General features: G+C 44.0%; 1 protein-coding gene across 3 annotated transcripts in view; it reads right to left on the minus strand.

Moving 5' to 3' along the window:
* The window catches only part of UNC5C (unc-5 netrin receptor C), a 262,479-nt gene that overhangs the window by 54,187 nt on the left and 184,220 nt on the right, over positions 1–24,072 (minus strand). For 2 of the 3 annotated variants that reach the window (XM_054824508.1, XM_054824507.1), the window contains exons 3-4: positions 23,700–23,843; positions 10,025–10,128 (exon numbers count right to left, since the gene is read on the minus strand). In XM_054824508.1, the coding sequence (XP_054680483.1) occupies positions 10,025–10,128; positions 23,700–23,843 (248 nt within the window). The remainder of the gene's footprint in view (positions 1–10,024; positions 10,129–23,699; positions 23,844–24,072) is intronic. The other variant, XM_054824509.1, reaches the window with a different exon arrangement.

Consider the following 24,072-nt stretch of genomic DNA (forward strand, 5'->3'; position numbering starts at 1 on the left):
CCCTGCCTCTCACACAAAAAAATACGTCTTTCTTGTTTTTTAATACCATTATTTGTTTCTGGAATGGAGTACAGACTCGTACCAGGACTCTAAAAGATGCTACATGCACTGCTGCAGCTGCGTCCGTACCACCTGCAAATCCACCTGTGCTTTTCTTGTGCTCTGAACGCTGAGGACATCAGGACGTCAGCGAGGACAGGACTACAGCCCACATGGTCTAAGGCTCAGTCCAAAATGTTTCTGGTACGCCCATCCAAGCGCATACTCTAGCAGCCCTCAGCACTATGCAAGGCTCCAGGCTCAAGCGCGCAGTTCTTTTTTGCAAGCACTCTGCAACACTTTCTTTCTCCACAAAAACACAAAAACACACACACCCATATTCAGCCTGGGTCTCAGCTGATTAGACAAAATTAAAGCTATGAACATTAAACTCCCTGTCATCCCTGTAAAAACACTGAAGATGATATGAAAACAGGAATTGCCAATATCAGAAAAAAAAAAATACTCTGTATTATTCAGTATATTGCCTCTGGCTCTTCACCAAATCTCTTAGGAAAAAGATCCTTTCCACCTAATGGCTCACAGAATTTGCCAACAATAAACCACTAAGTTTGCAGAACAACAGGATGTCTTTTTTGCTGAAAAATCTGTTTTGCCAGTACATCAGTACTGTGTGTGCACATCTAAACCCCATCTCTTTTACAAGATACCTCTTTAATAGAACTAATTCAGTCTTCTTCTGGCATCCAGGTTTTTATAATGTCACGAGTCTATTCATGTCGCAAACTATAATGTTGTCAAATCTGAAGGGAGGAACTGAGGGATGATTTGACAAGAGGCAAGAGTCGCCTTTCATACACATTTTAGCCATCAGCAGAGCAACACAAAAAAGAGCACGCCCCTCCAGCCGTTGTATTTTCTCCTCAGTCCTTGTAGAAATTGTAACTAATTAAACACACTACAACATGTGAATGAGACTTTTGTTGGTACTTATTTTCAGTTACTAATGGCCTCGTTTTTTCTGGTGCAGGTGATTGCAGTGCTCAGCACCTCCAAACCTCAGATTTATTTTTTGAGGTAACCAGAATAGGTGGGAGCAGAGCTGTTCTGTCACGTAGGTAGGAAGAGATCAGGTGTCAAATACAACAGAGAAGAGAACAAAGCAGAACGAGACACTGTGATTTATGAGTGACAAGTATGCAAACTGTTATTACAGAAGTTAAAAGCAACGATTTCTTTTGATGCCATGTCATTCCCCAAGGCACAGCCCCCTCGCTGAAGTAGGCTGTTAATCCAGTCAATGCAGAAACTTATCCTGAATTTAATTCCGCTGCCTGAATAACGGTGACTGGGGCCCTGGGGAAACTGCCACGCTCGCAAGATGCTGGCGGATGAGGCGCCTGACGTTTATGTGCCAGGGACCTGCACCCCTCCGGGTGAGCAGACAGCAGGATACCCATGGGCATTTCAAAGCGCACAAGATGCCTGTCTTCAGGATCGTACCAGATCACGCCCTCGTGGCTCCATTTTTCAACTCTCTGGAGAAGATGCCTCTAGAGTAGATGTTTGCTTTTGCCTAAATACTGAAGATGTACATTTACTAGCTATAGTCACAATGATTCTTGAACAGGTACCTAGCTCTATTTATTCAACTAAATCAGGCACATCCCACCAACTGTTATTAATAAATGTAGGGATGGCTGTGAATATACATAGAAAAAGCCTGGGCATCAGTTTTTCCTTATCACAACAGAAATCATTTAATTGGCAACAATACTGCCATGAAGGATGGGGTAAGTGTTCCCTTGTGAAGATGACAGCTATGGAAAATTACAACAAGATGCAACTGTTTTTTCTCACACACCAGCCCCCTGGAACAAAGCAAGCACAAACCACCCATTTCTTTTTTCAGTTTTCCACTCAAGAAGGTATTTTTGTTCCATGTTTGCAATCTCACTAGCAAGAGAAGGCCCCTCCGTAAAGGTGTGAGTGCAGCGAATGAAGTCCTGACTCATAGTGACTGTGGATGCTGAGAAGGTGGAGCGCAGCCGAAGTCACCTTCTTTTTGGTCAGAGCTCCTTAGTGCTCTGGACATAATTTGCAGAGCAGTGAGGCACCACAGCTCCTGCCAGCTGTGCTGGACCTACACATCCAGTGCTGCTAACGTGCTGGCAAGCCTGCCATGAGACTGAGCTGTCCCCGAGACCGGCTGAGGAAGCGCACGATCCGAGGTGGCTGTAATTTAGAGCAACATACCTTGTAGCATCTTTTCTGTCATCCCACTCCCCAGTGAGAGACAGATGTGTTGTCTCTAATTATTCACTGATTGGTATCGGGAGATACATTAACATAATTGGCACATTTGTTCTAATTAACAGAGGGAACCTGCCACATGCCACCCAACATGAAAAGCGAGACCAGCAAGAACAGAAAACCCACAATCACTGCCCCGGCTGTACCATGGAGCTGCAGCCAGACCTGTGCTGCTGCAGGATGTTTCCAGCAGCAGCCTGAAATAAGGCAGCACATGCAGAGACTAAGACTTGCAAAGCCGGGCCAGGCTTCTGTGCAAACTAAATGAACGCAGGGAACATAAATCACACAAGTGATTACATACGCAGGAAAACCTATTACGGAAGCTAATTACTGACACAAATTTAGCCATGCCAAGTTACTAGCGTTACTAGTAAATCTCTTGGCACGCTTGCATACGCGCGACTATTTTAGAATCTGGTAGAGCAACAGCACATCTGCTCCAAAAGAAACCCAAGAATGGAAAAGGGATACAAGCTCATCTACATCCTCCCCTCCTGGTCAGATGAGTTGTTCCTTGCACCTCTCGTAATCTCAAGAGGAAAGTCAACAGGGTGCGAGTCCTGGGTTCTGGTCTCTCATTGCCTCCACTGCACCAACCTGCCCTAGAGTCATCTTCAGATTGGAGAGCACCTGCCGAAAACAGCAAATCTTCTACCCTCCAGACACAGGCAAAGCTCTCTGGTGCGCATGAGTGCAATTCTCCAGAAGAAACAAGATGCCAACGGCTGGGAGCAGTGAGAGATTTGCCTCGATAAACGGTGATTTAGGATTCTGGGAGGCGAGACCATTGCACCCCTGCCTTCCCCATGCTTGGCCGACGCAGCAGGATCGCTTTCCATCTGGTTCCCCAGCCGCGCCGGTGTTGTGGCTGGTGTCCTCTGCAGCCATGCCGACCGGTCGCGGCGGCATCGCTCGCCTTGCTGCAGTCCCTGCTGAGCTCGCATAGCCTCCAACAGCCACGGGGAAATCACAGCTCCCCTGCTACACCGGAATTGTAACAACAGGCACGCATCCCATACCGTATTGATAGTAAGGGCACACGTACACGTGCCAGTAAGAATAAAACATTTGTGAAGCGAACTACTGATTTGGACACAGTACAAGACACCCAAGTGAGACTGAGAAAACTCTAGTAGTTTTATACGGACTATTGAGCCAGCAGCTATTGCAGGTACCTTGAGTGCCTCTTCGAAGAATGTTATTTGAGTTTTTGGATTTGGTTTCAAAAGTACACTTTCACCCCATCAACCGCCCACTGAAGAGGATGCTGTCCTCCATGTACTACTTGCTGGAAATAGATTTTGTACCCATTTAAAAAAAAGAAAAAAAAAAAAAGGATGGTCTGAGGCTGAAATTACAGCTATGAGAGACTGCAAAACACATATTGAGAATGAGACAGCAAATCCAAACCACCATGACATTTTGTTCAGTTGTTGCTACTGTGCTTCTGCTGCCAATAAGGGGAATTTGTGCTCCTGCTGTGGAAACGCTTCCTTAATTGCACATATATCTAGCTTTCTGCTGGAGTACTAAAACGTACACAGGGTGTACGTACAGCTGCTGGATGTCTCCGGCCCTATACAGCTTTGCTTTATGCACAACGGGGAAGTGAAGCCTCACAGAAGAAACATCAAAGGCCAAGGTGGACTGGTAGCAGCAGATGGAGAACTTTATTTCATAAAGCCTCAAATTCAAATACAGATCATAGCATTATTAACCGAAAACCACGGCAGTTGCCATCTGTCCACCAGGAGTTGCTGAGTTTCCTTTCCCACCTGAAAGGGGGCTTGAGCTGGAGGTCCCATGGCTCATGTGTGTTGGTTGGCACTTGGTTGACATGTGGGCATGTGGACTTCCCAGTCCCTGAAGCGACTTGGAGGGGTCTGTTTGGAAACAGCTTTAAACGAGTTACCAATGTGATGTCTGTGGTTCTTTGGTTGGATGGATAGATGGATCTCATTCTTCACAGCATAAAGCTATATGCTTTTCAGGATCATTAAATTCAAGAAGGGAACAGGATGTTGGGGGGTGGCTGCAGTCCCCGAGGACAGCCCCTTTCCCATTCTTCCTGGGAGTTGCATAGTGCCGGTTGTCGTACAGACAACTCCTCCTACCAGTTTTAAAACACATACAGTATTTTGTTCACGTTACACTTTTTAGCGAAAGAAAAGCATCAGCTCTAGACGCACACAGAAATTCCTGAGCAAAACCGAGCCAAACCTGATCAAATGACTCTTGAGTGACAGCTGACATGCACTCTGCAGACTGTATTTTGGAAATACCTCCATTAAAAGATGGGACCATCGTAATTCTTCGTGCCTAAGGTGACCGCTGCATCTGAAGAAGCTACTACCAGAGGACCTGACGAAGGCAAACGCTATCACCGGGTGACTGAGGGCGCTGGTAAGAACCAGGGGCTCTGCAAAGCCCTGCCAGAGGTAACTCTCACCCTTGAGGCACTATGAGGCCTGTTGGCCACACGGAGCTAGAATCAGTCAAAGTAGGGCCTGACGGACTAATCTTGTAGACACACAGAATAGTATCTCCAGGATGAGGAGCTATATCTTCTCTAAGGGGAAAGTTGGGAGGTATGCTTATCTACCTCATCAAAAAAAGCAGCTAAAAGCTGTGTCCCACACTGCGTATCTTCCAAAAATATCCGTAAGGTAAAATGCTGCTCTTTCCGAGTACAGCCTGAAGAAGAGAGGCAGTTTGTGTTAGCTAAACCAGCATCCCAGAACCATCTTTGCCGCAAAAAACAACCTGTAGAGAGGACAAGCTCGCAGGGCTCATGTCAATGCTCTTGTAGAAAACCTCCTATTGTAATCTTTTATGGAGTAACCAGAAACCTGACAGTTCTCCACTCTCACAGATCGGTCTTGCCTCTGGTCAGATCCAATCACACAGCAACTTGATTCACTTAGGAGCACGCTCTACCCTCACATCGACATCACTGGAACTGCACTAGAAAGGAAAATATAGGGGTAGATCCCATAGAAAATTCAGGTCTCAAAAAACTCGGTCCTGCAAGAAGAAATGCGCATCTTGGCATGGGTTTCTGCACTGTGGAAATGAACTGGTAGGAAATGTAGAAGCAAGGCCCTCTAATAAGCTAGTAGTTAGCATATTTCCCAGGATAGCACAAGACCCAAATGCAAGTCTGTTCTCAAACAGGGGCTTGTAATGCACCTCTTGCACTTCTCAAAAGAGTGTGCTGACCACCTACCAGCAGACTGGGGTGTGAAAGGTATGTAAAAAGGAACAAAAATGTATGGGACCAGACACTGACAATTACAGGGAGCTTTATCCTGTACTTTTGGAGAAGGACAGGCTTGCATTGCCAGACGGTACCCAATGGCTCTCCAGGGCAAAATGAACGAGCAGCCCTCATTCATTTTGGGCTGTGTTCCTTCTGCAAACAATCCCACCTCCCCCTCCCCGCTCTTCCTCCCTTTGGCACCCGAAGGCAGTTCTGCTATATGCTGTAAGGCACTGCAAAGGACAGTGTCACTTCCCAGCTAATTAGTATTTGTGGCCGCAAACTCCTCTACTCGCCTCTCTTAGAGCTCACTTTCCTGCTGAGAATATAAAACACTGCCTCGGCGACACACACCTGCATGGAAATGCATACACGTGAACTCCCAATTAAGGGATAACTGCTGCAAAATGTAAGCGGCTCTCATGAAACAAAGCAAACAGTGGTCGTATTAATAATCAATTAGATGGAGCAGCCACCTGATGCTGCCTATTTGGAGAAGTCCCCAGCTTCCACCAGCTTTTGCCCGTGCAAGAGCAGCTGAATAAAGTCTGTGTCACAGTCATCTTGACTCGGCAAAACACCCTCTTCCACCTCTTGACTCAGGGATGCTTTTCCCCATGCTTTACTTCCTAATTAAAGCCATGAATGTGGATAAATATCATGCCCAGTTCTAAACCCAACTGGGTCACTGTATGTTACACCCTGTTCTGCAATTAAACTACTCCGTGAAACACCTCAATTATAATTAAAGAAGCAATTCCCCTCCTGATAAAGGCACTGCAAATCATACATTTCAATGCAAAAGTTCATCTGGCAGCTTATGGCATATTAACCAATCTTACATCTCATTGATATTTTGATCTATAACCTATCACAATGAGCTAATGTGATGTGACTTGGTGTCTCTAACTGTATTTTATGATGTGCAACACGATGCCGGCATCTTTCAAAGAACAAATTAAAAGAGCTAAGGGGTTAATTGCTAATAACTCTGCCATTACTGTTCGAGCGTTGCAGAACGGGAACCTTCCTGCCTTCTCAGGTTAGGTTTGAAAAAATGCACACACAGAAGAGAGTGGAATCGAAATGGATGTTTCTGTTGACACCAGGGAGCTGCAACTGTCTGATCTCCGCTGAGCACCGGCAGTTCCCACCAAGTCTGGCGGATGAGAGTGCCTACCTCACCGCCTTATCCTATTTCTCCCCACTGAGGAAAAGCAGAAGGTAGGGAAGCACAGAGCTACGGCAGGGTGCTGTTTGGCTTTATGTCCATTCCTTTTTTTTTTTTTTCTTCACAGCAAGGATATGTGAGTTTGCCCCTGCTCCCCTCAGCTATGTGTGGAAACTTCAATGTACCAGTGCCGAGCTGCTCCTTCTGCTGCGTGCCCGGGCCACGCATTGGAAAAGACAAAAGATTTACCTGGGTATTTCAGAACCTGTAGGTAGGTTCCGCTTGATATTGGCTATAAAACTGGGAGTGGGGAGGCACGCCGTGGTGCAGCTGGCACCGACGCTGGTCGGGGCTGGTGGGCAGGGGTATATGGCTGCAGAGAAGCTGATCTGGTTTTCCCAGAGGCCAAGCAAACCCTTGGCTCCTTACTTTGCCCCAAGTGAACAAGCAAGACGTATTTTGATTTGACCTCAGGCCATGAGGCTGGTGTATTTTAACAGACCTTCTTCTATTTGGATCTTGGGCTTTTTTTTCCTAGTGGCTGTGATCTGAGCCTACTCTAATGCTCATCATGCCCTAGTGGATCCGAGGGACTGGTAAGTGCTGCCTTAAAAGCTTTCCCTGCCCATCTCTGTCTTTGTCCTTCTTGCCCTCTGGAGCAGCTGTATGCTGCTATGTAGTTCAGCTTTTCAGTAATAGTAAAATCTGCTCTAGCATTGATCCATAAGAGCTTGACACCGTTAATTGCAATTAAATATGCTGGGAATTATAAGACTAAATTCCCCAGCTAGTGAAAAGAGGACTGAGTGTATCCCCGAGCGTGGCTGTTCCCATCACTTTGAAATACCTGGAAAAAAACCAAAATGAAGGGGGATAATAAAATCGAACAGAAAAACCAAGGGGAAGATGCTGGGACCCTGGACTCCCACACTACATTATAGTAAATCTGTATTTTGCGCAGTTTCACAGCTCAAGCTTTTCTTCCTCAGTTTTGGTATTAAATCCAGTGGCTACCTCAGAAGCCAGTAAGTGGAAAAAAAACCCCAAAAACGCCACAGTGCCCAGGGTGGGAAGAGTCCGAGGTACATGCTCACCAAAGCATTTGGAAATGCTGCTCACAGCTGCAACACATGCATTACCCTTCTCTACTTGGAATCAAAGCAGTCTTTCAACAAGATGGAAAATAGCCTCAGCCTGCTGCCTGCCTTCTCTCAAGTCCTTTCTTACTTAGTTACCTGTACCATCATATCAGAAACTTCTCCGAACAAATAAACGAAGTCTTAAACAAAGAACTCATTCATCTCTAAGTTAAAATAATCATGTAATCCTTCAACCCACCAAGTTACCTTTCATCTTTCCATTTTTTTAAATTTATCTTACCAGCTTCAGCAAGTGGCTGTAATAAAGTGTCACATTAAGGTATTCATATTCATTAGTGTTCAGGTCTTTGTTCTTTTAATAGTGTTGGAAAGAATCTACAAAGAGGCTGTATTAGGCGGCTGTCCAATCTGGGTGTTTGATCTCCTTCTGACTTCAAAAGTCAGAAGAGGGAAAAAAAAACCAACATTGAGAACGGTTCTTTTGAATGTCAGACGGGGAGTATACGATTTCTGAGCCTGCCAAGTGTTAATTGGTGTCTGCCCCGACCACGGTACAAATAAGATTCGGAGCCAGTTAATGTACAGTCATGAATCTCGGCTATTGACAGAGTGAGCCAGGATACTAGAAGGCAGGAAAAAGTGCAATTATTATGAGAGCAGCTTACAGAGGATCTTTTCAGAGATCACTTCCACGCATCACGTTAAATCATGCTGTTTGGGTCCCAGCCGCCCGACCAGGCATTACAGACCTTTCCGAGGGAATAACTGGGCTGGCTGCTGAAATTTCAGAGGTGCTTGTAACACTGCATTCAAACAAACTACCTGTCATCATCAATCTCCTTCTAGCAAAGGTAATGAAGTTCCCCAGTACTACCCTGCACCTCCAGAGCAACATATCCTGTTGCAAACGCTCTTGTCATGGCAAAAAGGCAAGCTGATTTGATGCAAAGAAGCATCAGAAAGGAAAATAAAAAATTGCTCCTAAGTTCCTGAGGAAAGCCAACTGATTAATATTACAGTTGTCAGCAAGCTGGCTCGGCAGATCTAAATGTTCTTTACAGTTTTGGGGATCATAATGGGGAAAGAAAACAGCCTATGGAAAAAAGAAAATGGGAAAAATCTTCCATGCTAATTATTCCTTCTGATGTGGACACGTTTCTGCAATTCCAATTAAATCTGAACTTGGGTTAGGTGGGGAGGTAACACTTTAAGCTTCATCTCCTGAGAAATCAGTCATCAGCGCTGAGTGACAACCACTTTGCTACTTAGCCATGACAGTCTAACTTATCCTAATGCAAACTGGCAACAGTTTCTTCTGTGCGTGGCAGAGAAAAACCGAGGAGAATTCAGATTGGTGAATTACTGTCATTAACAATCAATTTTTCTCTTAACAGTTGCAGCGGATTTAGGATTTCAGAGGCCCCCCTGTGACTCAGAGACCCCCCTCCTGTGAGCAATGAGTTTGAAGCTGGAGCCACCACTGCACTTAGGGAAGCTCCCGTCCACAGGGACACCCGCTGCTGTCGCTGGGCACAGATTTTGCTGAAGGGAAGGTTCACCCTGCCAGGTGGAGGGCAGGCTGCTCACGCCGGGTTTACTTAAATGCCAGCAGGAAAACCAGATAAGCCCCTGAAGATGGATTGTTAGGCAGACACATCCCCTACTTGCCCCTGTATCATGCTGCTTCACCTGGGAGCCTGTACTGGACCACGGTACATCCTATTGCGGCAAGCTGGCCGGCTGGTACACACACGAGCACATACACAAACATGAGGGAAATAAAATCTGGCAAACTCAAAATTAAAGCATCTTTATAGTATGCTTAAAAGGTGCCTCTCAGAATAAGTGATGTGTTTTTTTCTCTAAAAGGAAAAGGACAGATAGTAGGTTGGTGTTAATATGCTCCACCAGTTACATGTGCTTTGGATGCCAGACATAACTGTGATTTTTGAAAGGGAAGAAAAAACTGAAACCAAACTGCCTGCAGCTCTGCCCAGCAAGGCACCATAATCCAATCCCATTAATCAGTTCCCGATCAATCTTGTCTACCAGCAGCAGTCAGTCAGCTCTGCATTACCACCCATTCATCATGCCGTGCCCTAACTCACTGCACCATTAGGCACCGATCTGGCCTTCATCAGGATGTTCAAGTGCCAGGACACCGCTGGTGCTGCTCACCTCGGCTACGGGGATGCCTTCGGGGGGACGGCACTGGAGCAGGACCTCTTGCTCCAGGGACACTTCTTTCCCCAAGGGCTCCTGCTCAAAAGTTTTCCGGAGATCTGGGGAGGGAGAAGGAGAAGAAAAAGAATTAGTAGTATTAATAGCTGGTCATTTAAATTACATTCGACTGCCATACTGCATAAATGCGGGAAGTCTTTCTAAACAGAGAAAATAGCATTTCTGCTCCCTGGAAAGTGAAGCACTTAAGAAAGCCTGGGACACGTTTTCAATTCATTCCAACGTTAAGTGATCAAAGGCTTCACAGTGGATTTATTATTTATATTATGATAGAGCATGTGAATCCAGTGAGGATCCAGGGCCTCACTGTGGAAGGTCATGTCCAGGCACAGAACAAAAAGCAAAAGTCCCTTCTTCAGATAATTTATGTTTAGTAAACTATGCCAGTGAAGTACTAAAGAAAGTTAAGAAAAAGCAAACCTGTAAAACAAAAGCACCTAAGGTGAGTTGCCTTAAACTCATGGATTAAAGTGTCCATGCTGCAATTTAATGTAATTTTAGTTTATAAGCATTAACTTTACAGGTTTAGCTAATTTGTCTTCACTTTATCATTAACCCTCTAGCACTAAGTAGATAATAATAATAATAGTAGTAGTAGTAGTAGTAGTAATGTGGAGCTGAACTGTGCTTGGATCGTGACACAGCACCACAGAAACGTGGCAGACAGAGAGGGCACTGAAATGTGCCTCCAAACATCGGACCAGTTCATCATACTGGTGAGCTGTGCACTCTGGCTGTTTTGTATGCCTCTGTAATATCTTTGCGTTGGCGGTAAAACAGACTTGAGTAGTTCCCTCCTTACCACTGGCTCCATATTTCTGCCACTGACTGGCAGCCTCTCCACTGTGCCAGGGAGGACGGGGTGTCGGAGAATCGAGCATTCAGACCCAGCTGCAACTGGGAGTATTTCTCCCTGCTGCCAGTTCCTGCTGCAAATGGACACGGGGCCGTGCTTGAGGCCATATCAGAGAGCTGTCTTGACTTTTAAAAAAAATCTTGCAAAGAAGTTATTTTTATTTTAGTTTTTATTCTGAAGTCAGACCAGTTCCCCATGCCAGCTAACGGTGAGGTTGCACAAATACTTGTGTCATATTGGAAACAAGTCATATGGGAACAATTTAAAAGGCAAATATTTCATAGTTTGAAGCCATAACCCGCTGCTGTGCTGGAAAACAGATCATTGAATTGAACCAGTTTACAAATAAACCATCCAAAGAATTATTTTTCATCTAGATTACGTCCAAGATCTGATTTACAGCTGACCCCAGAAAGAACTGCATCAGCACTACCAAAAGGCAAAACCTGGGGCAGGCAAATGCACAGATGGAAAGGGAGATGGAGTGCCTGCCATCAAAATCAGCTCCTCTGAAACTCACCTTCAAATAGCACAAGAACTCCGTCTCTTAGCCTATATCAGGAAAATGTGGTTGTCCAGCTACCTGGAATTAAATGTCAATCTAATTGTACCATGGAAAACCTCTGTCATAGCTGGGGATGCTGATTTTAACTTAAGCTGCTAACATGGTAAACTTCTAACATCCTTAAACCCATGTATTTACGTAGTGAAACTGAGGCATGCCTGTTCTTCCCCTGCACCGCAGGCACGAGAGGAGCGACCCCAAACCCCACTCCCTCCCCACCACTGGCATTCCTGCTCCCTCCGGCACACAGGCAGGGGTGCCGACAGCCCCTCTGATGGGATGGGATTTATGGGCACCGTTTAGGGCACAAAAAAATAAGCTTTGGCAGATTTTACTGTGGCAACATAAGAAATTACTGCCTCCAGCTGTCTGCTTCTTTGGGGGTTACCCTCCATCGAAAGGAAGCACATGCCAATGTCACAGCTACCTCACTACAAAATCCACCATTTTAACCTCGGTTGTTGATGAAGGGGGCTCTAACCTACAACACCAGGTAACTTATGGCAAAGAGGAGCAGCAAACATCTGGAAGGGATCATTTCTTAGGATGACATGTCAAGCTTCACCAGACCGTGCCTGTCAGCATCCTTGTCACACTGGAGTTATTCCAGGCCAGGGAGGCTCGTTCACGTGAGAGCGACCACAGCAACACAACCGGCCAGATTAGGTCAGTCTCCAAGGCCTATACGTAGCTCCCACCGCCTTGCCAGCTCCAGCATCGCCAGCCCACCAGCTTCATCCCACCCTCGCTGACAGGCTAACCAGGGGACATTTGGGTTGTACGGCTCAATTTGAATTTGAGTAAACCCAAAACCCTCCAGGTGCCCTGTGGGTGGGAGTCAGTCCAAGGACAAAATGCTGAGTTTGGGTTTGCTGTACTTCTGTGTGTGTTAAACACAGAGACGAGCAGCTCTTTCAGGAGCTGGTGGGTTTCTCGGGACACAACACCTTTCCCTTGGCCCAGGCGCCTCACACATCCTGTGGGCTTGATACGTATCCTGGGCACACATAAGGCCAGGTTAATGCAGTTTGCTTTAGATTAGCAAATAACCCAGGTTATATTGCTAGCGGTACCCATATGATCATATTAATGTTAATTCCACAGGTATTTCTAAAGGAAAAGAATTACCTCCACATTGGGTACACCTTAGTGCCTCTAACAGGTACACATACGTGCACGGTGCAGACAATTAAGATAGATGTATCGTGCTCTAATATCATGGCTGAGGATAAATAAGAAAGTTAGCGTGCTGGTAATAGAAGCACAGAAATAAATAGTATATTAATAATAGCTTTCAGGTGTTCAGATATGGAGGGATGAAGACAGTAGAGGCAGATTAGATAAATAATAATCTGAGTTTTTTCCTTGACATTTTGATTTAATGTCCTGCCTACCTTCCTGAAACATGAATAGAGCTCTGAAGTTCTCCATAGCCTCACGTGCACAATAATCACCTCTCTCATAAAGCACCTACCTTTAAAACAACTCCCAAATTTTAGTGAGTACCAAAGTAAACAGCATTAGTCTAGAAATGTGTAATAACAGTAAAAAATTCCACTTTAACCTCTTCATTATCAACAGCTGGAATTGCTGGGTACGAACAGCCCCTTTTCCCTGGGAACCATGGCAGTGGGGCTGCTGCAGGTGAGACAAACCCTGCGGGACCCCGGCTCCCCTGGCCGCCCCCCGCTCGCTGGGCTTCGCTGTGTGCAGACACTTTAACGGCGCCATTGGATTCAAGCGGGTCAATGATCCACAAACTAAAAATACACTAAGTAGGGGCCTTGACATAACAGACAGTAATGTTCTCAAAGGAGCCATTAGATACTATTGAGTAAATGATACTTATTTGGGGGGGGGGGGGGAAGTACATAATTGTGTATTTACAAGATTGGGAGCTCTTATACTCTATTCTGTTGGCTCCCTCCCACACGTTCACAGCTTTATCCCACCAGAACTACCCACCACCTCCCGCTGCAGCCATGCCACCTGCAAATAGCTACAGATGGCAGCTGTGCAGGGCAGGTTTTACCTAACCACGAATAAGGCTCCCTGGTTGCAACAGACAAACAAGTTAAAGTGGTTTTTTTAAGTGATGAAGAAGTGGAGGGCCTGGACAAACAACTTCATCACTTGCTCTATCACGAAACACCCTGCTGGGACAGCACTGGGTTTTGAAATGACGGCTATTTTTCTATGGTCCTTGCAGTATGATTTCTGTGGATAACAAAGCCATCCTTCTAATTCTTCAATCTTCAGCTTCCTTTGCCATTTAACAATTACAGTCATCATGGCAACTTCACAGTGTCGACCGGGAGTGGGTGAGCTTGCTAATGTACTCAGAGACTTAGAATCTGTTCCAAGCAGAGTATTTTCAGTAACATTTTTCACTTTTTCAAAGTGTCATATAAGTTACAATTGCTCACAAGGAAGGACAGAAAGGGTACAATCGCCCTGAGAATGGTAAAAGACGAGTAAAATACATCCCATTAAAAAAAAGAAAATTCAGAAAATATATCTGGAAAAGGAAAACAATAAAACATTTGATCCATTTTGGGTCAGGACCTCTTTGTCTGTGAAGAGGTAGTGTGAATTATTAAAGCCTTAGGTCAGCAGCAGCCCTGTTAATGTGACGCTGAGTGAGAGCCTTCTCTACCCTCACCTTCAATAGGGAGACACAAGAGAAGGGCAGTTGCACTTTTTTCCCGTTATTATTTCAGTAATGTAGAATAATCCCTGACTGTCTGTGTTAGCAATACCCTCCCTTCTTATACAGGTAATATTGCTGCCACAGCTCATCTGTTCTGGAGCGGAGTGAGCCCCGGTGGAAAGTGATGCTGAAGGGTCCATCTCGAGTTTTTTTCACCAGCTCTCTCACGTATTTCACCCAGGTAGGGATGTCACTGCCAGGCTGAGGGGACAGCCTGCACCCCCATCAGGCATTTTTCCCCCTGCCTCTAACTTCCCTTCAAGGCTGTCTTCATAAAAAGAAACCAAGGAGAAGAATTAGAATTCTGGTCTGCCTCCTCGAGCCCGACTATTTTTGTTATTAATGTTTAGTCTTAGTAAATTCAGAGAGGGCTCTTGTGGCATATATTGCAGCACATTTACAGCATACTTAAGATGAGACTTTCCTCCAAGACTCCTGAAATACTCCTGCAGAACCCTCTCTGGTAAGGACAGATGGCTGCATTCAGAGCTGCATTGAAATGAGAGAATTTCCACAAGCATAAAACTTAAATAGTATAATGGGAAATCAAAATCTCAGTGAGCACCATATTGTTAGCTTTATTCCTGAATCGCTATGCTTTTTGGGGAGAGGGGCATTAGATCTTAATTTTGATGCACTGCTAAATTACTTCCTTTTACATTTAATGCATTTTTAGCTTACAAATGACTCAAAAGTTGCTTTTTTGCCTGCTAAAGTTAATAGTTGCTACAGGAACTCACGACATTGCCCTACTTCCTTTTCTACCTGTCAACTTCTAAGAACGAGCAAAGAATGACCCTATTCTTTTTTTAATCAAATGTATTTTATCTCTTTGCTGTTCTGGGTCTTGCTGTGATGGGTGGGTGGGTAAAACTGTAAGGATATCTTTTATCATTTCTGAGAAATGTGATAAGAGGCAGGCCAGACGCCTTCAAGGCAGTGCTAATGCAAGGGTGACTAATGAATGAGCATGAAAAACGGACACTTGTCAGCCAGGAATTAGATGTAAACCAGAAACGAACAGAACAATGCAGCATTACTGTCAGGGAAAGATGGATTTCTGCCCTTGGTAGACCTTAAAGACTCTACTCTGTGCTCCTTTAAACATCAACTTTCCTTCTACAACAAACAATTCAAAAAATGAGCAAGCTTTAAGAGCACAAAAATAAAAACCACATTATTTTCCATCCAACTTTCATATTAACTATGTCCATTGAGAGAAGTATGTTTGGCGTCCACTTTCAGAGAAATAGGGCTTTAAGAATGTGGAAAGACCTTCACAAGAAGTACATATTTCCATACAGAAGATAGCTTGCTTTATATGCGTAAGTATATATACAGGCATCCATATAAAACCAAATATATAATAAGCAAAAAATGCAATCAAATCAAAACATTAGGAACAAAAGGAAATATGGCTTGATAATACTTTAACCATTATTAGAAGATCAATAGGTAGCCAAGCTCTCCAAGTCTGTCTCCTACTGTTGAAAGTGCTCTCAAGAGGCAAAGTTCAATGCTGTTTTAATTTTACCTAGCCTAATAAGAAAAACCCAAACAGAAAAATAATTGTGGAAAAAGAGTGGGAAAATGCCACTGATGTTCTACAAAATGAGAGAGGGTCCACATGCTTGCGAAAACACATCTCGCTGCATTTATTCCCAAACTTAGATGATTGACGCTGAGTTAGAGAAACATGACTAATATTGTAAAACTGGCCTGCTCCTCTTCCATCACTTTCCACAACGCAGGTGGAGTCGAGAGACACCTTTTTCTGCAAAAAAAGGCATTAGAGACTGAATTGCAGTTCTAAATGTAAGAAACCATGTGCTATCAGATATCCTTTGGCCTCTCTTTTCTGTTCACAGCTGAGTCTATGACCTTTGTGTGGGGATCAGTCACACTGGTGGGTAAGTAATGGAAAGGTTAGGTACAAAAACCCACTTTTTTTTTTTTTCCTTTTCATTTTTATCTTTGTGTAGTTCCAGCTCTTTGTTGTTAATCAAACCAGATTTCCACTGAGACAGTCACAGGAGCGTCATCAGTCTGTAACGCGGGGGATACCCTCTGAAACCTCTATCAATTGCTTTTGTAAGCGTGGCGCCTCGCCCTGCGGAGTCCCCAGCTGGATCAGCCGCTCGCTGCTGGGTGTCGATCAAAGCCTCCTGCCCTCCTTCCGTGCGCAGCTGCTCAGGGGATGAGATCGCGGCTGGACAGGGCCGTGCTCTCAGCTGGCCCAAGCAGCATTGGCTGGAGCTGAGGACAGAGGAAGTAAGTCAGCACCTCGGAACTCCGTCTCTACGCTCAATACACAACTCCATGCCACTCTTCCCTTCCCTGGAGGGGCTGTTTCACATCTGCCCAGCCTTAAAGACAAATGCCGCGGCACCACGAGGCTGCCTCAGCTGCCTTCTGTGCCTGGAGAGGAACCTCAGGGACGGAGGAGCTTTCCCCTTTCCCAAGATGCCTCACAGCCCGCAGCTTGGGCTGAGCTTGTCCATAGCCCTCGGGCAGCCCAGGGAGCGAGGCCTCGGGCTGCCACCCCACACAGCCGAGAAGCAGCATCAGCTTTCACAGCCGAGCAGCTGATGGGGACGGAAGCAGACTTCTTGGAAGTGTGCAACACGTTTTGGGGATGCAGGCTGCTACATCCGCTAACCTGAGGTGCAGGATGAGGTGAGGAACACCTTTTGCTTGCCAGGCTACAATCTGCAAGACGCTTCGCCTGAGCCCAGGACTTCCTCTCCTCTTATTCCCTACGTATTTATAGCCTGAGCAAACGGGAGGTGCGCACCCGCCAGCCTCTCATTCTGCCGATGGCATTTTCAGCCAGCTGGGGATAACGCTGCACCTTGACAACTCCTCGGAGACTCACTGCCTGCAGAAAAAACATTTTTCCCCTCCTCTCTTCATCTCTAAGCTAGTTCAGCCAGGTGCTGGTAAGACAAAACGCTCTTTTGCAACACAGCTTCCACGCAGGCTATGCTTCTAATGAAGAACAATCCACTCAACACATTTGGTATTGATACAACTGCAAAAAAAAGCAAAGCAAGCAAACTTTATCAAGAATTCACGGAGCAGATGGGTTCCCAGGTGTATATCGATCGCACTATTCTCCTCCTCTTATATTTTCATCTGATAGCTCGATATTTCTTGGTTTTCTTTGTCAGCTTAACCTACAAAACTAACCTATAAACTTAATTCTATTCATAATTTTATTTGGTGATTGAAGATGGAATCCAAAGTTCTTGTTTTTCAAATAAATCTAAATGTAAAGTTCAAACGACCTAACCTCAACAGGTGCCTTTTTAGATGACAGATATACTAAAGATAGACATTAGAAACATCAGGTGAACATTGCAATTCATATGTAGAATTGAATTTACCACACATGGAAAAACTAAAACAGAAAATAATTTGTAAAAACATTGTATTTTGTTGTTGTTGCTCTTCTGATACACTAACCTGACTCACACAGCTGTATGGTCACTACCGAAATATACACAAAATTTTCTTAACTTCCTGACTGCATCTATGTTTCACCATCAGGCACTAAGCAGACGACTGAAAGATGATTATTTCTTAGGCATGACGGTGTAGCTAGGATATTCTCAAGGCTCCTACTGAGGGATTAAATTCATATAAATTCAGTAAAGGGGTTTCCTTTTGTTTTTTAAGCAACACTACAGTGAAGTCAAGTCCATCTTAATTTAGAAAGTCTTAGCTCTTTATTACAAAGCAATGTGATTTGTATTTATTACTGTTGCAACTGTTTGGGAGTCAGTCATGCCTGTTAACCTGGGAAGTGGTACAGAAACACGCCTGTCAGGAGCAAAAGCAGAGTGGTAGTATCAAATATGTTAAATGCTCAGTTAACTTCTCTGCTGCCCTTTCTGCGATCTGCCGTTCTCTCTTCAGTAATCTCAGCTCGAGACCACGTGCCTCAGTTATCCCTTTATTAACTACGAGCAGCAGACACCGATTAGTAGCAACTTAAAAGGTACACAAGGAAGGAATTAAGGTCCTATCTGTAACTCTCTTATCAAAGTGCACAAAACACATTTTTGGGTTATTTTTTAATACTGCATATCCTGGCCGTACCTTCCTGTTAAAATATTCAAGTTCCTTCCCAGCTCTCTCTCCTTATCTTGACATCCACCCAACTTTGCATCTATTGCGAAGTGATCTAACGCTTTGGTGGCTACAGGAACATGTCCTCACGGCGCTGCTTGGATTACGTGTGTCAAGAGAGGGAAGAAAGGCACTGCAGCAATGTAACGCGGAGCGTGGGCCCCAGTACTAAAAGGTGAGATAACCGAGAGTCTGTAAAGAATCTGTGATATTAGGGGTTTTTTTCCATATCTGTTTCTTTCTATGATTGCATACCCCTTGTAAGTGGAGATAAACCATCAAGTGAACTAGTCTACTTTTCTGTACTGCATTTATCTTACCAGTATACAGTATCTGACGTGCATATATTAGCTACATTCCTTTGAAAAAATGTCTGGGGGAAAAAAGGCTTTTAGATAAGTGCACAGGAAACTAGTATCAAATTATGCAAAAGATTAACAAACGCAGTTTCTTACTACATCAGGGCTTTTTAAAATGATGATTTTTAAAAAAAATTCTGATTTTAAGATAATGAATAAAGGAAAAGAAGAGATTATCCACATTCATTACAGCAAAAAAGATCGGGTAACAGGAATTACAGAGAAAGCTGCTATTTTGTTACAGGTTTTCAACAATTCCAAAACCTGGCAGGAGATTTCGAGCTTATATTCTCACTATATTTTCCCAAGGACAGCACGGGTTAACATTATGAAGTCAGTGAGGCTACAGCAACACCAAACTGGAGGAAATGAAAAGTGAGGTTGCTCTATGCACATGGGCTCAACGCAATTTGTCTTAGCCACCCCTTTATTATCTGATCTAAAAATTAGGTCAAATCCTGCAGCTATTGTTTAGCCTTTATCAGATGTATTTTCCCGTGGGTTTAACTCTACTCTCGGTTACACCAGCTCAGACCTCATTCATCCTTTTAAGAGGAATTTTGCCCTGTTAGGTTTTATCTGTTCAATGACATCAGTCTTGTTACATAAAATTCACACCAAAACTTTATCTTGGGCTTGGGTTTTTTCAGCCAAAGGTAAAGCTACCCAACCCCCTCCCTTCTTTCTTTCCTTCCTTCCTTCCTTCCTTCTTCCCTCCCTCCCTCCCTCCCTCCACAAAAGTAACATTTGTTTAATTGAGCAGAAAAACTGTATCGAGACATGTTAGTGGCTCCTAGCGCTCCTGATAGGATGTGCCTAGAATAAGTAAGAAATGTGTGAATAAATAGGAAATGCGTTTTAACATTCATAGGCCAATATCTCAAAAAATTTATTATCTCTTTCCAGCTCCACCAAGACATACATCAGGTGTCCCTACTTTGTTGGTTACTGAGATATCTAGAATGACAAAGTGAAAATTAATCCCAACAAATCTGCTAGTTTAAGAGGATGAAATACTCAGCTCTGTTCTCATGGGGAGACCAACACCTCAGGAAGATGAATTCCATGAAACAGGAAAAAAGCTCCTTTTCAGAAACAGCCTGCACAGAAGGGAGCGATTTCCTAGCATAATCGTGGTCCAGGAGTGCAACGGCAAGACGCCGTTAAGTGCCCTGAACACTTAGCGAAGCCAGGATGTTGGCTTCAGACTCAGACTCTTTTCCTGTTTATATTGCTAGCATGGGCAGGCTTTGAAAACCAGCAGCATCTTCTTCACTCCATATTTATAGATTACTCCCTTCCTGAATAACTGAAGCTCTTGGCCGGAGCGATGTTACAATTGATTTTCACAGAGAACTTTCATTGACTAGGTTGTTATGTACTTTCTGACACATGCCTGACCCTGCATTAAACAAACACAAGCTGCTTTTCCAGGATGCACATTTTTCACACTTTCAAATTACTTTTCGGTTAATTCTATTACACGCTCAGTGAACAGAGATGTTGCATGCTATTTTTTTTTGTTTGTTTGTTTTAATGGAGTGCAGCTCCAGCCCTTGAGAGGACACAATAATTCCAGAATAAGACCAGTGGGCATAAGGGAGAAAAGAGAGAAAGAGGAGAAGGAGAAAAGTAGGAGGAGAAGGAGATAGAGGAGAAGGAGGAGAGGAAGAGGGAGAATGAGAGAAGCTTTTCCTAATGTGCTAGGTATGGCTAGTTACACTACAGTTGTACCTGTTGAGATGAAATCACCAGGTTTGGGTATTAAGATAATAATATAACTTAAGCAGAACACCTTATAAGTTCCATTTACCCCTCACCTTTCCCAAAGGTGTCAGTGCTCACTTTTTGTACCAATTAAAAGTGAAGACTGCACTAGTGACAAACATGCAACTGTAGCTGCAGACAGAGCTAGAGAGATGGACTCTTCTGTTCCTCTTAAATTTTGGACATCTTTGATTTTCTGGATTAATAAATACTGCATGGACTCTACCTTGCATCCCAGTCTCAGGGCACATTGTTTAACCATGTCGGAAGACTTTCCAGCTGTGTTTAAAGTTTATTAGGAAACAACGTTTATATTGCCAGTACAGATTCAGTCCTCTGAAGTCCAGGCTGTGAAAACAGACGAGCATCAGTATAGCTGAGTCCACAGTTAAAAACAGTGATCTTGTAGACCAAATGACATCACAAATTAAGGCATATACCCCACACCATATGTCTGAGTTCCTAAAACTAGTTCTGAGTTACCTGAGAAATTTATAGAAATCTGTGAAATTGTACATGGACAATTTTGCAGAGAACAGTGTTCAAGGCCAGGTTGGATGAGGCTTTCAGCAACCTGGTCTAGTGGAGGGTGTCCCTGCCCATGGCAGGGAACTAGATGATCTGTAAGGGCTCATCCAACCCAAACCATTCTATGACTCCGTGATTCTATGAGAACGTGCTTTTACTGCTGGTTGCAAATCTGCAGTTTGAAGGCCTAATACTTCAACTCTTAATCCCAAGGAGTCTAAGTGATTTGCCTGAGTCACAGCTGTCCAAGAACCTCAAACTCAGGAACAAGAGGTTAAAAAAACATCAGTAAAGTACAAAGCCACATTTGAGTTACAGGCACACAAAACTCCCTGGAATTTATTTAACGAGACTGTTCTAAAAAAACCCACCAAGACTCCCGAAAAATCACTGAATTGATTGTTCCTCACTCTCCAAAATATGGCAAGAAAAAGAAGCAAACTCTACATTATGAGTACCTTCAATAGAAATTTGGACACCTCAAAAGAAATGTCAATTGGTATAAAATAACTTGCATATGCAAACAATGATTATGTGTTATATAGAAATTAAGTGCATAGGTATGGCAGTACACAAAAGTTACTTAACCGTCAAGTGAAATACACTCGCACTTCTAAACTCTGTTAATTTAATGGTCATCTGTCAAGGGCTAACTGGCAGGACATGAAAACCTACTTAATGAGTTAACATAGGAGTCATAATCTAAAAAACCTGTTCAAACATTGCTAAGCCTCTCTGAAGTGCTGACTGCTTAGAAGAAAAAAAAATGAAATCGCTCTCTTTTGTTTCAGTATAGAAAAAGAAAATCCTCAAAGTCTTGAAAAGTTTCCTGCCATGGGAAAGCACTATGCACATATGTAATGGCATTTCTAATTTTGCAGGAAGACTCTACAATAATTTTAACTCCCCTTAACCCTGGGGAAATTCTTCTCTGAGGTTAGTCCTATACTCAAAAGCACAGCTCCTCTATTTCCAGTCAGTTACTTGGACTAAAAGCATTCAAAAATGGGTATTTAAATTGAACCTCTGAGATTTGTATCTGGATGTTTACACAGAAGGTAACTCCTCTTCAAGGATTTAACCACATACTTTCACAAGAACAAAAGGAGAATCAAGCTCTAAATGGAGAGCTTTAAATGACAGAGAGGCCTTCCTCTAACATGTCTGTCAAAAGCTTCATTTGGCTGGAGGAATTCTCTTCTTTCCTTATAAATTGCTAGGCACAGTGCAGGAAATATAAGTATGGTGCAAACCCAGCTTCTGATGACCTTTTCTCACAAAATGTGGTTTTGCTGAGGTGAAAACAGCGGAAGAGATTCCGGATGATATATTTTGTTCCCATTATACAAAACAGGATTTCATCAAGTGAGAGAGACGTGAGAGTCCCCAGTGTGACTACTCTATTACAAAGAAAAGCACCTCTTTGAAAATTAATGAACATTAAATATTTGTACAGTCAAATGAAGATCTGTTTTCAGAGAATTGGTTGCCCTGTGTTCTTGGGGTCTAAGCTGGGAATGGTTCAAAACAAATACTGAGGTTAGTAGCCATGAATAACAGTGATGAAATATTAGGGTTGAGATGACCACTTTCAGTCTCGTATTAACGATGTGATTACATGATATGCTAAACATTTCTTTCTTTGTTAAGGAACAGCAGCTTTATTATACGATTGCTGAGATATATATATTTTCAGCTTTGCAGGAAAGGACACAGGTGTCCTGGTGACACCAAGTTGACCATGAGTCAGCAATGTGCCCTTGAGACAAAGGTGAATGTTATCCTGGGCTGCATTAGACCAAAAGTATTGCCAGCAGGTTGAGGAAGATGATCCTTCCCCTCCGCTCAGTACTGGTGAGGCCACACCCTGGAGTACTGGGTCCAGTTCTGGAATCCTCAGTACAAGAGAGACATGGACATAATAAAGTCTAGCAAAGGGCCATGAAGATGATTAGCAGCCTGGAGCACCTCTCCTATGAGGACAGGCTGAGAGAGCTGGGACGGTTCAGCCTGGAGAAGAGAAGGCTCAGGGGGATCTCATCCATGTCTACAAATACCTGAAGGGAGGGTGCAAAGAGGACAGAGCCAGGCTCTTTTCAGTGGTGTCTGATGATGGGACCAGAGGCAGCGGGCACAAACTGAAACACAGGAGAGTCCATCTGAACATCAGGGAAACATTTTTTCACTGTGAGGGTGACCAAGCACTGGCACAGGCTGCCCAGAGAGGTGGTGGGGTCTCCCTCCTTGGAGATATTCAAAAGTCATTTGGACATGGTCCTGGGCACCTGGGTCTAGGTGGCCCTGCTTGAGCAGCAGGGTTGGACCAAATGACCTCCAGAGGTCCCTTCCAGCCTCAACCACTCCTGTGAAAGAAACAGCTGTCACCTCATTTCTTAGCTTTCTTTGGTAATATTCCTACCTATTAGCTTCAGACACTTTTCTTGAGATATAATTGCTGTACTCAAGAAATATTGGGTTTGATGCCTTCCCCACACACAAAGGAGAAGAATGAGATTTTGCTCTTAAGAACAGGATAAACTGAAATCCTTGCAAATGCTTCTGAAGGCCTTAATTTTACTATGTGTCAATAACTGCAGAAAATACAATGGAAACGAAATCTCTCTCCCAAATAGCAGAGAGTGCATTTTTCCTCACCCAAACACCACCGACTCAACACGCAGAGCAAAGACACTCACATGCGATGCGGACGTAGGCTTTCCGGCTCTTGGTGGTGCCTGCAGAGCTCCAGGCAACGCACTGGCACCAGTAATCTTCGGGCCCGAAGAGTTCCTCGACTTGCTGGCGGGAAATCTCAATGCTTACCTCTCGGACAATCAGACCTGTCAGGGTGCAAGTAATGCTGGTCAATGTTATGCTTACAGATAGAAAGACAGACGTGTAGGAACAGAAGTCTGCTTGCAAAGTTGTTGTGAGACCTTAGAGCTCTCTACCAATATCTACTCAGCAACATGGACTGTCATAAGGATGTGAAGGGAAAAAAGCAACACTTTATCTGCATAATAAGAGAAGTGGGTGACAGAAAAATGCACTGTGATTTTGACTTTTATC

The sequence above is a fragment of the Grus americana genome, chromosome 4 (assembly GCF_028858705.1).
Source record: "Grus americana isolate bGruAme1 chromosome 4, bGruAme1.mat, whole genome shotgun sequence".
Classification (NCBI taxonomy): Eukaryota; Metazoa; Chordata; class Aves; order Gruiformes; family Gruidae; genus Grus; species Grus americana.